This window comes from Aphanomyces astaci, assembly GCF_000520075.1.
Source record: "Aphanomyces astaci strain APO3 unplaced genomic scaffold supercont1.30, whole genome shotgun sequence".
In the NCBI taxonomy this organism is placed as follows: Eukaryota; Oomycota; class Saprolegniomycetes; order Saprolegniales; family Verrucalvaceae; genus Aphanomyces; species Aphanomyces astaci.
The window spans coordinates 217,244-231,266 of record NW_009798293.1 but is presented as its reverse complement, the minus strand read 5'-3'; the positions used below and the strand labels follow the sequence as shown (position 1 = coordinate 231,266).

General features: G+C 53.0%; 3 protein-coding genes across 5 annotated transcripts; 1 reads left to right on the top strand and 2 right to left on the bottom strand.

Moving 5' to 3' along the window:
• Positions 1–120: 120 nt before the first annotated feature.
• On the bottom strand, positions 121–6,129 carry H257_10750 (hypothetical protein). Its single transcript, XM_009837400.1, has one exon. The coding sequence runs from the start codon at positions 6,098–6,100 to the stop codon at positions 167–169; it is 5,934 nt and encodes a 1,977-aa protein (XP_009835702.1). The 5' UTR covers positions 6,101–6,129; the 3' UTR covers positions 121–166.
• A 303-nt stretch (positions 6,130–6,432) lies between these two features.
• Positions 6,433–7,333, top strand: H257_10749 (hypothetical protein). Its single transcript, XM_009837399.1, has 2 exons — positions 6,433–6,919; positions 6,969–7,333. Exons 1-2 carry the CDS (start codon positions 6,478–6,480, stop codon positions 7,145–7,147), a joined length of 621 nt encoding a protein of 206 aa, XP_009835701.1. The 5' UTR covers positions 6,433–6,477; the 3' UTR covers positions 7,148–7,333.
• Positions 7,334–9,118: 1,785 nt separating this feature from the next.
• Positions 9,119–10,845, bottom strand: H257_10748 (hypothetical protein). Of its 3 annotated transcripts, XM_009837396.1 has the most exons (7): positions 10,709–10,845; positions 10,545–10,657; positions 10,373–10,481; positions 10,088–10,329; positions 9,913–10,022; positions 9,679–9,855; positions 9,119–9,599 (listed from the first exon to the last, which is right to left on the bottom strand). In XM_009837396.1, the coding sequence occupies exons 1-7, from the start codon at positions 10,786–10,788 to the stop codon at positions 9,243–9,245; spliced, it is 1,188 nt and encodes a 395-aa protein (XP_009835698.1). In that variant the 5' UTR covers positions 10,789–10,845; the 3' UTR covers positions 9,119–9,242. The 3 variants fall into 3 exon arrangements, with proteins under 3 accessions (XP_009835698.1, XP_009835700.1, XP_009835699.1); XM_009837398.1 differs by having other exon boundaries at positions 9,119–9,855; XM_009837397.1 differs by lacking the exon at positions 10,545–10,657.
• Positions 10,846–14,023: the final 3,178 nt, after the last annotated feature.

Sequence of the window (14,023 nt, the reverse complement as noted above, 5' to 3'; positions counted from 1 at the left end):
AGTATTATCCGTAACAATTACGGTATCACAGCAATCGCTAAGATGAGTGGGCGGGCACACAGCCATTTAGCTTCAAACAGGCGAACGATTGCTACATTTGTGTGAATGAATCTACCGAGATTGTACTTGTGCATGGAATCTATTTAAAATAAGGTTAACGGGGACACTACGCGGTCAAATACTGGTCCAAACTTTCTCCAGAAATGTCTTCGATCTGCTTGATCACTTGGTGGCACAACGTTTCGACGGTTGCGTCCGTGTCTTCAAGCAACTCGGCCAAGAACGGGATGCTTTCCGGCAGCATGGCCAAGAACTCTTCGCCCACGACGGTGTAGCACTGCTCGATGGCTCGCAGCGCCGCCAACCGGACGCCAGCGCTGTCGCTGCGGCTCTTCATCAGAATGCGATGGTGCATTGGCTTCCACAGCAGATCGCTTTTGGCGGCCCACGCCAGCTGCGCCAGCGCCGTCACCGCGTGACTCACGAGGGTCGGCTGGGACTCTGCCACATCCAGCAAGTCCACCAGGCCAGGCATGATCTCGTCAAACTTTTCCTTGTCCATAAACCCTTCCGAGTCGTGGGAGAAGCATCCAACCAACGCCTGCACCACGAACTCGGCCACCGTGGCCTTCAAGCTGCTGGTATCGTCCTCCACCTCCTTGGCGACCTTTTGCTTCTTGGCGGGTCGCTTGAAAAAGCCATCGTCTTCCTCGTCATGAGCAGTCGAGAACGACGAGCTCAACGTCGGCCCCCACGCCACGATGGACGCACATTGCGGCAAAATATGCGCGTAATACGGCACGAAAATGCTGCGCAGTTGAGCGCTGAGCTGTCCGACCAGGCGGTAAAACACGGCTTGACGGGGGAGCGACGGGCCTTGGTGCCCCGGGAGGACCACGTCCACCCACGCGACAAACTTGAGGAAGAGGGGCTTGAGCTGCTTCTCGCTCAGTTTCAGCACCAGTTGTACGATCGCGTGGCGGAGTTTGTCTTCCACTTCTACCGACAGCAACGGATGCGTGCGGCGGACGTCCATGGCCATGAGGAAGAAGCGCATCCATCCGCTCAGGTGGGTCTTGACCGCCAAGCGGTCCATGCCGCCGACGATGGTGGCGACGAGGTCAAACAGCTGGAGGAGCGAGTCGTTGCCGTGGCGGCAGCAACTCGGGTATAGCTCGAGCAACGCCGGCAGCAAGTTTCGCAGCTCCATGCCGTGGGCCAGCGACACCAACGTAGCTTGCGCGGTCACTTGGATTTGCGGATGCAACGACGGCTGGAACAGCAGCGCCAGCATGCGGTTCAGGTATGGGGCCAGAAACTGGGGGATTTTCGCCGTCAAGTTGCGCAGGGCAACCATGCCGCAGTGCTGCAGCGTGTTGGAGGAGTCGTCGGCTTGGTCGGTAGAGTGACCGGACCGACGATGGGAGGACACTTGTTCGAGCGCCGAGAGCAGCGTGGGAAAGAAGGTCGGGACATGGGGAAACACTGCAGCGCCGAGCGCGAGGGTCAAGTTGGACAGGCACACGAACGCACTGCCAGACACGTGGCCGTTTGTGTGCGTGGTGCATGCGATGACGGTGGGCAGGATGGCCTGGAACGTCTTGGGGTGTTTCTTGGCAAAGAACCGCGTGAGCACGTCCACAGACAGCAGCGCCATCTGCAAATCAGAGACCAAAGCAGCTTGGACGTCGCCCAGCACTTCGGTGAGGTCGGCAAGCATGTCGACAAACAAAAGCTCCTCTTCCGTCGTCAGCGAGTCCTGGTGCGCCTCAATGCGTTCGTTCAGGAGCTGCAGCGCCCGCCGCCGGATCACGCTGTCTTCGTGGTGCAGCAGCTCGCCAATCACAGCCACAAAGCCAGGGGCCGTGAGAAGGCGCTGGAGGTTGTGCATCCCGTCCAGGGCGAACCCGCCGAGGGCGTCGTCGCTTCCCCGGCGCAGGTACAAGAGCAGCGCTTGGGCGAGCAGGAGGTACGCTTCTTGGAGCGTCCCGTTGTCTCCGTGCTGCTTGTCCAAGATTTGCGCGTGGAGGCGCTTGCGTTCGAGGTGGTGCGGCACGAACGACAGCCACGCGGCGGTCGTGGCGGCTAGTTTCGCATCGGACAGGCCCTGGACGTTGAGCACCGAGGTGTCCGACTTGCCAGGGTCCGTGTCGTCTTGGAGGTGGCTGGTCGAGTGGACGAGGAAGACGAGGGCTTGCATCTGGGCCTCGGGGGGAAACAGTTGGGCCAGTTCGTGGCAGAATGCAGCGTGGGGGTGCTGTGCGTCGGTCGAGGGGGTCAAGAGCAAGAGGGCGATGGTCATGCCGAGAGCGTTAGCATTTTGAAGATCCAAGCTGGCCAGGACCACGTGGAAGAGATCCAGTCGGCGCGCGGCCGGGATGGACCCAAATGCGTCGACAAACGTCTGGAGGAACTGCTGGATCGAGATGGGGCTCGATGGTTTGGCCACGTATGGCACGGCGTGCTGGACAATCTCCCGGAGCACATGGAACGAGTACTCGTCCATGTGAAGGTGCGACGCATGGCTCAAGATGGGCACGAGCGACGTGAGCACTTGGGCGGGGTACAGATCAACAAGCGCCGATACGAGCAGGAGCGCGGCGTTGCGGGTCTGGGGGGAAGTGGTGACTTCAACTACTTCCATCGTCAGCTCCACAAGGACCTTGGCATGAGACGTGGTCGTGGCGGCGGCGTGCTTCTTGGACGGGTGCTTGGCAGCGGGCGGCAAGAGGCGGCACGTCTGGTGCAGCACCGTGAGCACCATCTGCACGCTGTACTCAGACACCTTGTCTTGGCTGAAGTGTGCGACAATGTGCTGCAGGGGTGTGAGGAGGTTCTCCAACTCTGTCGCAGAGTACCGCGGCAGCCACGCCGGAAGCACTTCGAGGACGCACGTCACGTCGGCCACCCAGTGGGGCGACTTTTGGTGCTGCAGCAATTTGGCCACAATATCCGCCGACACTTGCAGCCTAGGCACGAGCTGACTCGAGATTTCACTCAACTCTTCCCCGGATCGCATGAGAGCCACGAGATGAGCCACGATCGTACTCTGCGTGGCAGACCCCACACTGGCAAACCATGTCGCAGGCATGGTGGCCGCCACGTGCTTGTGGAGCGCCGACACTCCCGTCGGCGTCGCCAACGTCAGCACTACGGCGTCCACGACCGCCTTGGGCACCTTACTCGTGGCCCACGTCGTCAAAAAGTGACCGAGCAAGTGGTTCAAAATAGCAGTTTCCGCATCAGAGCAGCTCGCCTGGGCAGCCAGTGGCAAGCGGTGCGTGAACCAGCCGACCGCGGACTCCCACAGCGCCGGCAGTTGCACCTTGGCAAACACCTCCAGCACTTGACGCGCCCGGCGTTGAAGGGGCGCGGGGATCGCACCGCCATCGGCGCCCTTGACGAGCACCGTGGCCAGCACTTGCTTAGTCCATCCGGCGTCGAGTTTGTTGCCGTCCAGAAGGGTGGCCAAAAGCGTCGGGAGGTGCTGGCTGTCCATCACGAGCTCCGTTTTGGCCTGGGTGAGCGCCGCCATCGCTTTGTGGTACGTGGCTAGCGCGGCCTTGTCCTGCTTGTCGACCGACACCTTGGCGAGTGGTTTGAGTGTTTGCACTCCGACCTTGCGCACCGCCGCGTCGGATGAATTCAGCGACAGCAGCACCGTCGTGAGCACCTGATGCAAGTCGTTCAACTTGATCGCGGTCGACCCATGGCACTCGAGCATAACTGACACCAGCGTGATGCTGCGGACCGCCGCTGTGGCTTGCGTGTCGGCGCGAGAGGAGGCGACGCGACAGAGGCTGTGCAGCAGCGTCGTCCAGTTGTGTTTGGCCAGCTTGTCGTGGAGATACGGCTGCACGAGGGTGAAGAATCGCGACGACGAGTGCAGTAGCAGGTGTAGCGCGTCGTCGTAGGCCGTGCCCTCGTCGGCGGGGCTTGCGGTCATGCTGGCGCAGATCATCTCAATCACGTGCAAAATGGCGGGGCGGTGGATGGCCAGGTCCACTTTGGCTGGCGAGTTGTTGAGCAACGTCCATTCGGTGCGTGCCAGTGGCAGAAATTGCCGTCCCGATTGCTTCTTAGGACTGTGGAAAAATACTTGCAGGGCCAAGTACGGCAGGCGGACGTGGCGAAAGGGTGCGGGGGCCGTCCACGCCGCGACGGTGTCGACGAGGTCGTCGGTAAGGACCTTGCCCCACGCTTGGACGACTGCGCTCAAGTCTTTCGGGGCTTTCAAAGCCTGACCAAACGGATGATGGAGCTTCTTCAGGTGTTGTACCCACGCATCAAACGGAATCACCGACTCGGACGAAGTCGATGGCTCTAGCCAGTCCGAGGTCGGGGCGAATTGCAGCAGCATGTCGAGCACAATCGGCGTCAAGCGGGGGGTTTTGGGGTACTTGGTCAGCAGCGGACCCGTAGCAAACCCCACAAGCGCAGGCACGGCCACTTTGAACTGGGGATCGGCGAACCGCTGCGATACGGCGTGCGCCACCGCCTCCACCAGCGCCAGGGGGGTCGCCTTGACCAGCAACACGTTGAGCTGGAGCACCTGCAGCACCACTGCAGGGGAGTCGTCGTTGAGGCGGCGGAGGAGCGCGTCCACTTCATCGAACGAGTCGTTCATGGCTTTCACAGCTGTAACAGCGTGCAGTCGGATGTCGGCGTTCGGGTGGTCCAGCGACAACAGCAGAGACAGACCACTTTGCGCCAACGGAACGTGCACGGCGGCGGTGGTGCCGTCGAACGTGCGGCCTACAAACTCAATGTAAAACGCAGCACTGGCTTCGTCGTCGTCGTCGGCAGACAACAACGCGTGCAAGCCAGCGTCCAATTGCTCGGCAAACCGCTTGCTCAGCCGAACCAGGACGCGCTGCAGGACTACAGCGACAGCGTTTTTGTCCTTGGAGGACGCGGCAACTCTAGCACTCTTGAGCACGTGGCCTACGATCGGAGCTACAAATAACGTGGCAGAGTCTGGACCGAGCTCAGCGAGGATGGCAAACAAGGTGGTTTCTACTGTTGTTTCAGCCTGGTTCGTTGATGTCTTCGCACTGTCCACAAGAAGTGACACCATGCCGGCAAAGAACAACGTCAGGAACTTGCGCGTGTCGTACGCGTCCGTAGCGTCCCGAAGCAGCTGCGGGACGTCTGTGTAGTTTAACAGGTGCTTGACCACGTCGATGGGAAGCGCTTCGAACGGCTGCGCCTGCACGACGCTGACTAGGCAGAGCAATGCATCCAGCTGAGCGTGTGCAAGCGCCGTCTTGGCGATGGCCGACACGATCTGGGTGCGGGCGGCGTGCGCCAGCACGGCTTTCGACGTCAACTTGGTGGCAACCATGTACGACGACAGCTGGTGCTCGGGGAAGGTGCGGTCTCGGAGGCCGTCCAACACGTTTGGCAGGACCCAGCGCAGGATTTGGTCGCTGATCTTGGACTTATCCAGCACTTCCATCGCCAACAATGTATACAGCGCCATGAGTTTGGGGTTCTTGGCCCCGATGCGACGACCCGCGTCGTAGATGAAGCGCACGATGGACGGGTCGGTGAAGCATCGCTTGGCCAGGTTCGCGCGAAGCAGAGGCACGTTGTTGACTTTGACTGCTTCCAGGAATGCCCACCGCGGGTACTTGTTGAGGTCGCAGATGGTGACAAGCCGTGCAAACACGGGACTCTCATGGTAGCACAAGGTGGCGCCCAGGATCTGTTCAACGTTCCACGTGTGAATCTCGTACCGTCGAATGAGGTACTCGAGGAGTTGGTGCGTGGGCGGGAGGAGAAAGTACGGCGACAGCGCGTCAAGGAGCAGGCCCAAGTCGACGTCGACGGCGGCGTTCTCGTCCTTTGTGAGAAGTGCGCGATTAAACTGCGCTTGCACTTTGCTCGGATGCAGCAACGTTGTGTGGAACACATCCAAACTACCGTCCATGCCGCACAAGTGGTCGAGCGCCTGCTTCGCGTGTTCATATGTGGTGCGGATGTCGATCTTCGATGCCACCTTCGGCTCATGAAGAAAGGACGCGAGCTTCCTCTGAGAAGGAGCAGACGTCGCATGCACCTTGAGTGCATTCAACTGGGACGCCAACGACGTACTCATCTTGGCGGCGGCAAATTGAGAACTCCAAATGAATGGATTCCCTTCGCTTCAACATCCAAAACCGTCCCGACCGGACCAATGGTTTTGCCTTGCGCGATTGGTTAAAATAAAATCTTATTTTCACGAATCCAAACTATGAAGTGTACATACCAAACATTCATTGGCTAAAAGTCCATACACGCACCCGATGCTTCATCTACGCACTGAATAATCCAATCCGGTGCGTTTATTTTAGGAATAAAATACAACGCCGTACATACAAACAACACGCTCTTTTAATCTTCCTGAAAATCCGGATGCATATCCGGACGGCCACGCATTCTCCACCATTTGATTTGGGCAACTTCAGTTTTGCCCGAGCCGATCGATCCGTCGCGATGTTGAGCCGCTTTTGCTTGGCCCGTAGCATGGCGGGTATGTCCCTCGCCCCCAAGTCGTCGTCGGTTCTTCCCGCGGGATTCCAAAGCGTGTTCTCCGCGACGCGCTGCATGTCCACGGAAGCCACCGAGGAAATTTCGCTGCCTGCGATCGAAGATGCGGTCGAGTTTCGATCGGTGAAGACGGTGAAGAAGGAAATTCGCCAGAGTCCCCGCAAGTTGTCCTACCTGGCGCAGCAAATCCGTGGTCTCACAGCCCCGGAAGCGTTGATCCAGATGCAATTCTCGCAGAAGCGCAAGTCCACGATTGTCAAGAAGACGATTCAAAACGCTGTCAACTTGGCAGACATCTACTACGGCATCGAACCGAGCGCGTTGAAGGTTGAGCAAGCCTTCGTCACTAAGGGCATGTTCTTGAAGCGAGTGAAGTTTATGGGGCGAGGTATGACGTTCCAACTTGTGAAAATTGGTCTCATCGATATCTTCAACAGGCAACACTGGTGTCAAGCACCGAGGACACAGCCATTTGACCGTGATCTTGCGTGAATTCGACCCGGCATCGGTCCCCATCAGCAAGTCCAAAGCGCGTAAGATCGCCTACAAGGAGGCCGCCGCCGCCAAGGAACTCGCGTCCAACGCCGAAGCCACCAAGAGCGCCGAAACTGCATAAGCCAGTCATCCCCATGTTCAATATACGCTAGCTAGTTCGATCGACTTCCTTCCATGAAGTGTGTGGGGTATCCCATCCCAGCAGACACCATTTGCATGCTGGTCTCGGCTGAAAGCAGGCAGCAATGCCAAAATGGAAGTACATAGGTAAAATAGGGCCATACAACGCGAATGCAAGATTTGTGACTCCCATAACTTTTGCCCTCACGTTAACTATATATGTCAGGAGTTTAACGTGCAGTCCGTGAGGGTTTTTTTTCCTGGAATTGAACACTTTCTGACATGTGAAGTATACTGGTACGTATTAATCCTACTTTACCCTTTTTGCGGTTAATTTCGAAAAATATCGGGTATATTTCGTGGAATCCCATTTAAAGTTGTGGAGTTATATGTCGCGACTTCGGCATTTAGTTTCGTGGGAACGTCGAATTCACTCATTATATTTCGTGCACTGCCAGTATATTTCGTGCACTGCCAGTATATTTCGTGATATCCAATATAGTAGTATTTCGTGACGGGACTACATGAAGCACCTAATGGAACATACTTAATCGAAACGCATTTTAAAAACAGGAGTAAGTTACTTCGAAGTATTTGAGTCTTCAAATAAAACACTATTAATACACCTCAAGTTGGACGAATGCCCGATATATTTGGCCGTGTGCCCGATATATTTGGTGGTGTGCCCGATATACAGTATTTAGCCATGTGCCCGTTTAATTTGGCAAGCAATGACCCGTCTGCCCGAAGAATTGTGTCGTGTGCCTGATGAAAATGGAAATCACGCAATAAAAAGTCAATTCAATATAGAAATGGTCGTTAAACGACACATGCAGCATCGTTGCTGTGACGTCACATACCAACGCTCATGTTGCCCATGGCCTCCGCGCGTTCATCGAGGGTGCGTACCTTGAGGTATATCGAAAAATGAGCTCTGCGCGCGACAGATTCAAATTTTGGACGGAGGTTGAAGTATGGACGAAACGTTGAAGTATACGGGCAATACTTCAATTGACATTATTATTACCAGAGTTAGCTACGTCCATGCTGTGCGTTCCTTGGCGATTCGAATAATGAGCATTCAAAGTGTTGGAGTAAAGCGCGCACATTATTGTCGATTTGATACAAATTTGGGGAGGGGGTGCAATCGAATCGCGCCGACCAAACCGATCCACAATCGATCTGATTGGTTGAATTTCATTGAGAAGGTTTTGATTGGCTAATAATTTTGAGCTCATCTGAGGTAGCCAATCAAATCGATTTAAATTCCAACGAGAAACCACGCCACAACACGATATTTCACTCGAAAGCGCAATATGAACTTACACTATACTTTATTCAAGTATAAATTTCGAATTCTTGCCTTCGTGCGTTTTCCTACCGAACTTCAGCCACATGATGTTTGGACCAAAACAGATTTGCAATCCTAGGAATATAATTGTTTGAGTTACAGTACTGTATTCCATTTTCATCGGGCAGACGACATAATTCATCGGGCAGATGGCCAATTACATCGACCTTGTGCCAAATTAAATGGGCACATGGCTAATTATATCGGGCACACCACCAAATATATCGGGCATTCGTTCAACTTAACTGCAAAATGGTGTAGTAATCGTTAAATACCGGTAGTTGTGACAACTACATTGCGGTAGTAAATTTACAGTTAATTACGCTCCACGGCATTGATATTAGTGCAAGTCGTGATGATTTCGCGATGAAGTCCAAGTCACCAACCAGTACAGGCAGTGGCGAAGAGCATGGCAGATGATTCAATCATCCTTGGCATAACGTTAACTTCGCCATCCATCGTTGTGCAGTACTGTCCTCCCCGGAATCGCCATTTCCACAGTAATGACAAGGACGACAATAATGGTGTCGGGAGTTCTGCATAAACGTGGTTGGGTCGATCTAAACGCAAGGCCAGGCAATCAAGCGGACCTCCGACGTCCATAGGTATAACTCACGCAAGGGCCACTACAGTATAATAGCCATTCCATTGTATCCACAAATATCCCAAAATCGTCCACGGTAGCCTGCTACAGGACTTATCATCTGAGGATAGTTCAGATATAGTACTATTTATGTAGCTGACACTAGACCACACTGTTGGTGTCCTTGGCGGTACCGTACTTAAGCACAGCAGACCGGAACGTCGTCATAGGTCTGGCCTTTCGTCGTCGCATCAACTGCGCCTTGCGCATGCTAGGCGACAAGAACATGGGCGACTTCTGCGTGGCCGCGTCTCCGCGCTCCTCCTTCTCCGAGTGGTACACGAGCATGCCCATGATGAGCACGAAGAGCGCAAACCCGTCGTAGATGGTGAACGTCTGGGACGCCTTGGGCCCGGCCAGGAACGGCACCATGTACATCATGTCAGTCAGCGGAAGGCACACGGCCGACGACACGACAAACAGCACCGAACTGCCTTCCTTGAACACGTACATCATGATCTGCCAAGAAACTCAGCAAACACATCCCCATTGCACATTTGTACCACCACTAGATAACGGATGGTTGAATTGAACGTACTTGGTTGTACACGCAGTTGAACAGGATGTACCACAAGAAGGTAAGGAACACGCCATTGCCACAGGGCAAGTCAGAGCCGTTGAAGGTCACGGGGTACCCGAGGAAACAGTTGTGCGCTAGCGCAATGTACGAAGGGAACTCTTGCCACGACACGGGCGGGTCCGAAAACGCAGGGAGCTACCCACCACACAGTCCGAAACGTCCCTCGGTTCAACGACTTGTGCACCTACGTACCTGGATGGTCCAAATCGTAAACGCCCCCCACAGGAGCTGGTACGTGCAGATCCATGCATTGGCGTACCAAATGTCCAGGTCCACGTCTTTCAACCCGATTTCTTTGTACACTAGAGTCCCTCAAAGGCAGTGGGACAACACGAACGAGCGACAGACTACGAACGGACGAACGCACCGTTGGATCCCACGCCAGGCAGCAACGCGATGATGTAAAAGAGGATCCAAAACACGGACGGATCCGGCATGTTGGCCGCGGTTTCGCCGCGGAACACAGGGATCATCGTGACCAGTGCGCCGTACAGGACGAGTACCGCGCCCATGTAATGCGATCGCTTGTATCGCGTGGAGAGTAGGATGGCCGAGAGGAGCATGTTGAATGGGAGGTTGAGCTGGCCCAGCGCGTTCGACATGTTGCCCCTAATGCTACTGCGTTAGAGCGTTTTGGAGCATGGAAGTGTACCCTATGTGCGGCGTAGGGAAGGCTGTGAGCAGATTGTACAACGTGTCGAAGAGACCCATGATGGCAAACTTGTAGTGCGGGAACGACGTCATTTCCGGCGTGATTTCGTCTATCAAACGAGTTAAACGACGCGATGGTGAATGGAATGGTGGAGAAGGGAAGTACTACGCACTGGTGAACCACATCTTGTACCATACCACAGGCCAGAATATGACAAGGTACGCAATGGAGCAAATGATGTTAGAGAAGTACCACAGGAATTCGTTGTAGTCGAACGTAATGCGCCTACGGTACCGGTAGACACGGACGAGTTGCGTGCCTGGCCAGGACACTTACGTGTAGTAGACGCGGTCCACGCTGCGCGACAGAATGAGAACAAGTAGCGCCACCGCGAGCTTCGAGTCTGCCCAGCGCATCTTACACGTCGTCGACTGGCCTGTACTGGTATGATGCAAGTTGATGACTGCCAAAGCGCAAACTTTTCACATGTCAATTTGAACCATCTGATGTACCTACACTAATCTTGTCATTTCAAAAAAGTTGAAGGACGAATGAATTGTACAATAATATAAAAGTTATGTCTATATTAATATTGCTCGGCGATACTGAAGGTAATATAGAATTTGTACTTTTACAGTTAGTCCAACCTACAATTATTTATTACTCCGAGGTACGGCACGAATGCGTGCTGGCAAGTCCGTGTACTTCAACGAGACCCTTTTTGAGACTGGTCATGTCATTGCATTTCATCTGAGACGTAGCAAACCCTCGCCACCAAGGGACACGTTACAGTACACTTGTAGCGCGGCTCCAGATGCCGGCAATGGTGTGGCGATTCTTGCCAAGGATCAGATGATAACACCGTGCTGTAGTTTGCACGGTGCTTGGACAACGCGCAAGAGGAGGTGGTCACAACGGCACGGCGCTGGTCCGATGTGAGTGCTCGCATGAAAACAAGCAATGCGCGCCTTGATTTGCCGCTCAAATTATGATCATCATTCTGGTTTTAGGATTGATTTCATATGGTGCACTTCATCTAAAAACTTCCAACTGGCCAAATTGAAGAGTGAAGGTTTTATTATTTAACGTGCAATTAATGTAGTTAAACCCAAATTCCAGATACGTTAAATGCCGATTTCATGCGTTTTATCACTGGAGTGGGAGGTTAAAGGTCCCAACTGCCTCCGGATATTAAATACGGATAAGAGTCACATACAAAAATCAAGATACATTTGAGCGGCCACCCCTATGGCCAAATATCCTAGCTCCCATGTAAAATACCGCTAGGTTAAATATCTATTTCTGGATCAATTCATCACCAAATTTGAATCTGAATTCCTTCACCACATTGAGATCTGTCGATTCTACGTCTCAATTTGCTGAAAAATTGAGTAATGAATATGAAATAGAAGTCAGAAATTTTTGGGAAAAGTTGGTTGTTTATAGATGACGTGCACCATATGTGTCCGTATCTTTAGTCTTGACTTGAGTATAGAAGTTTTCGTTTTGCTTTCTGAAATGTACTCCGAGTAATCAACTCATTTTTGTGTGTACTACAGTGCGCGCCACATGGACAGGACATCCCTGTTTTATCAATGAGGCGATGGCATTTGTGCTCTGTTGCTGCCACACGGCGGATAAATTCAAGTGGCAGCTAAAGCTAGATCGTTTGACACAAGATGCAGTCCATTCTAATAAATACTGAGCAAATTATGACATGAAACAGGAATTTGGGGTGCGACATTTGGATAGGACACCCCAAAAGTAACAACGAAATCTGTCCTCAAAGCACCAAATTGTGTATTTAATACTAGTACTTTGTTTTGCCTCCTTTGGCTTAGATAACATGCACACAGCGCTTTGGCATCGACCTGATCAGCTCCTGCAAGTAGTTTTGGGAAAATTTTTCCCACTCACGCTTGATGGCGACCTTTAGCTCAGCCACAGAGTCAAATTGTTTACCATTAAGGTAAACTTGGCGAGCCAGCACACCCCAAACGTTTTCGATAGGGTTTAAATCAGGCAACAACGCAGGATGACCAAAAATGACAATATCTTGCTCGTCCAAAAACTCCATAACCACCTTGGAACAATGAATGCTAGCGTTGTCTTGCATAAATACAAAACTTCCGCCAAACATCTCATGACCAAATGAGAACAGGTAGTTCGACAACGTGTCAATGTACTTGTCGGCTGTCTGTGAGCCGTCTAGAAAGGCGATGTCCGACTTCCCGTGACATGAAAATGCGGCTCAAATCATGCAACTGCCATCGCCGCTGTGCCGGGTAAAAAACTGGTCTTTTTCGTGGCGAAGGTCGTACCAGTAGTACTGGAAACCATCTGGACCGTCGAGGTTGAACTTCTTTTCGTCCGACCACACCACGATGTCCCAGTCAGTTGGATTGGTGAGGTTGCTTCGGCGTACTTGAGTCTTGCGTCTTTGTGGCGTTGTTGAAGCTTCGGTGCATGCTGAAGCTTGGTGTATTGTAGGAAAGCGGCTTGGTTCAAGATGCGTTGGTACGTGCGGAGCGACACTTCCAACGGCAGGTATGATTTGAGCTGCCTGGCGGAGCATCCTGTCGTCGAGGCATGCTTGACGATTTGACGGCGTGCTCGTTCTGACACTTTCGTGGACTTTCGACTTACATATTTGGTCCCGTAGGTCTCGGGTGGCAGTATAGAGCTTGCTACCACGTTTCTGGAGCGGCCAAGGGTGGCGGCGATGCGTTTGATCGACCATCCAGCCTTCGAAAACGCTAAGGCACTGCCTTGCTCGTACTCGGTGAGTTGGCCGGCTCTTCCCATGGCAGTTGTACTTGGAAAGGCAAGTCAAGATAGGTCGAATGGTCTTTTATTGACGTTTACTCCTTAGCCGTGCAAGGATTGCCTGGGAGCAGCTCAGACTGGGCTTGAAACTGAGGTGTCCTATCCGGTTGTCGCACCTCAAATTCAATTTTCGCGGCATAACTCGGCCAGTGTACCTGAAACAAGCGCCAAACAACCGGACCAATCAAATGCGTTCGTGTGGTATATTTTGTTTCTCTTAACGTGCATTTTATCTCACGTTGCCTCTATGCAACCAGGGTGTCCTATCCACATGGCGCGCACTGTACTGACAGTGAATAGAGACTTTTAGCAAGTGCGAAATCTTGACTTTCCAGACTTAAACTTCGATTCGAACTTCGAAGCTTGCAGACTTTGCTCGGAAACAGATCTGAAAAGTGAGGCGTCACACTTTTGGCCTCGAAGTCCGCAGACATCTGACTACTTTCCGAGCCAATCAAATTGCTCTATTGAGGTTTGCTCCACTCACACCAACATGCTCCGACTCGCTTCAGCCGACGCATAGGTAGTTAAGACTATGTAGAGATGCTACAATCAAGTACTTGACATTGTATAATGTACGACAGGATCACAAAGTACATTAGGGAGAGTCAGTTTAGAAAAAACTTTGATTTTCGTTTTGAAAAGTGCTTTTCGTCACCAAAAGCTCCTCGCGAGGAGCTTTTGGTTTTGAAAATCAAACGCAACTTGAACTTGGAGTGGACAGTACAGTACATCAGCCAATCATATTCCTCTAAACAACTGGCATAGAATGCGCACACAACCCACAATGCCACTAACGAACCAAGGCGCCATGGACAAGGCAAA

What these genes read in the sequence shown, in the direction of transcription:
- H257_10750 (XM_009837400.1), bottom strand. Translation starts at nt 6,100, where the DNA reads ATGAGTACGTCGTTGGCGTCCCAGTTGAATGCACTCAAGGTGCATGCG.
- H257_10748 (XM_009837396.1), bottom strand. Translation starts at nt 10,788, where the DNA reads ATGCGCTGGGCAGACTCGAAGCTCGCGGTGGCGCTACTTGTTCTCATT. An exon ending in GTGGACCGCGTCTACTACAC is followed by an intron (nt 10,658 to 10,708) that starts GTAAGTGTCCTG and finishes CCGGTACCGTAG; the next exon opens with GCGCATTACGTTCGACTACA. An exon ending in GTACAAGATGTGGTTCACCA is followed by an intron (nt 10,482 to 10,544) that starts GTGCGTAGTACT and finishes CTCGTTTGATAG; the next exon opens with ACGAAATCACGCCGGAAATG.
- H257_10749 (XM_009837399.1), top strand. Translation starts at nt 6,478, where the DNA reads ATGTTGAGCCGCTTTTGCTTGGCCCGTAGCATGGCGGGTATGTCCCTC. An exon ending in AGTGAAGTTTATGGGGCGAG is followed by an intron (nt 6,920 to 6,968) that starts GTATGACGTTCC and finishes TATCTTCAACAG; the next exon opens with GCAACACTGGTGTCAAGCAC.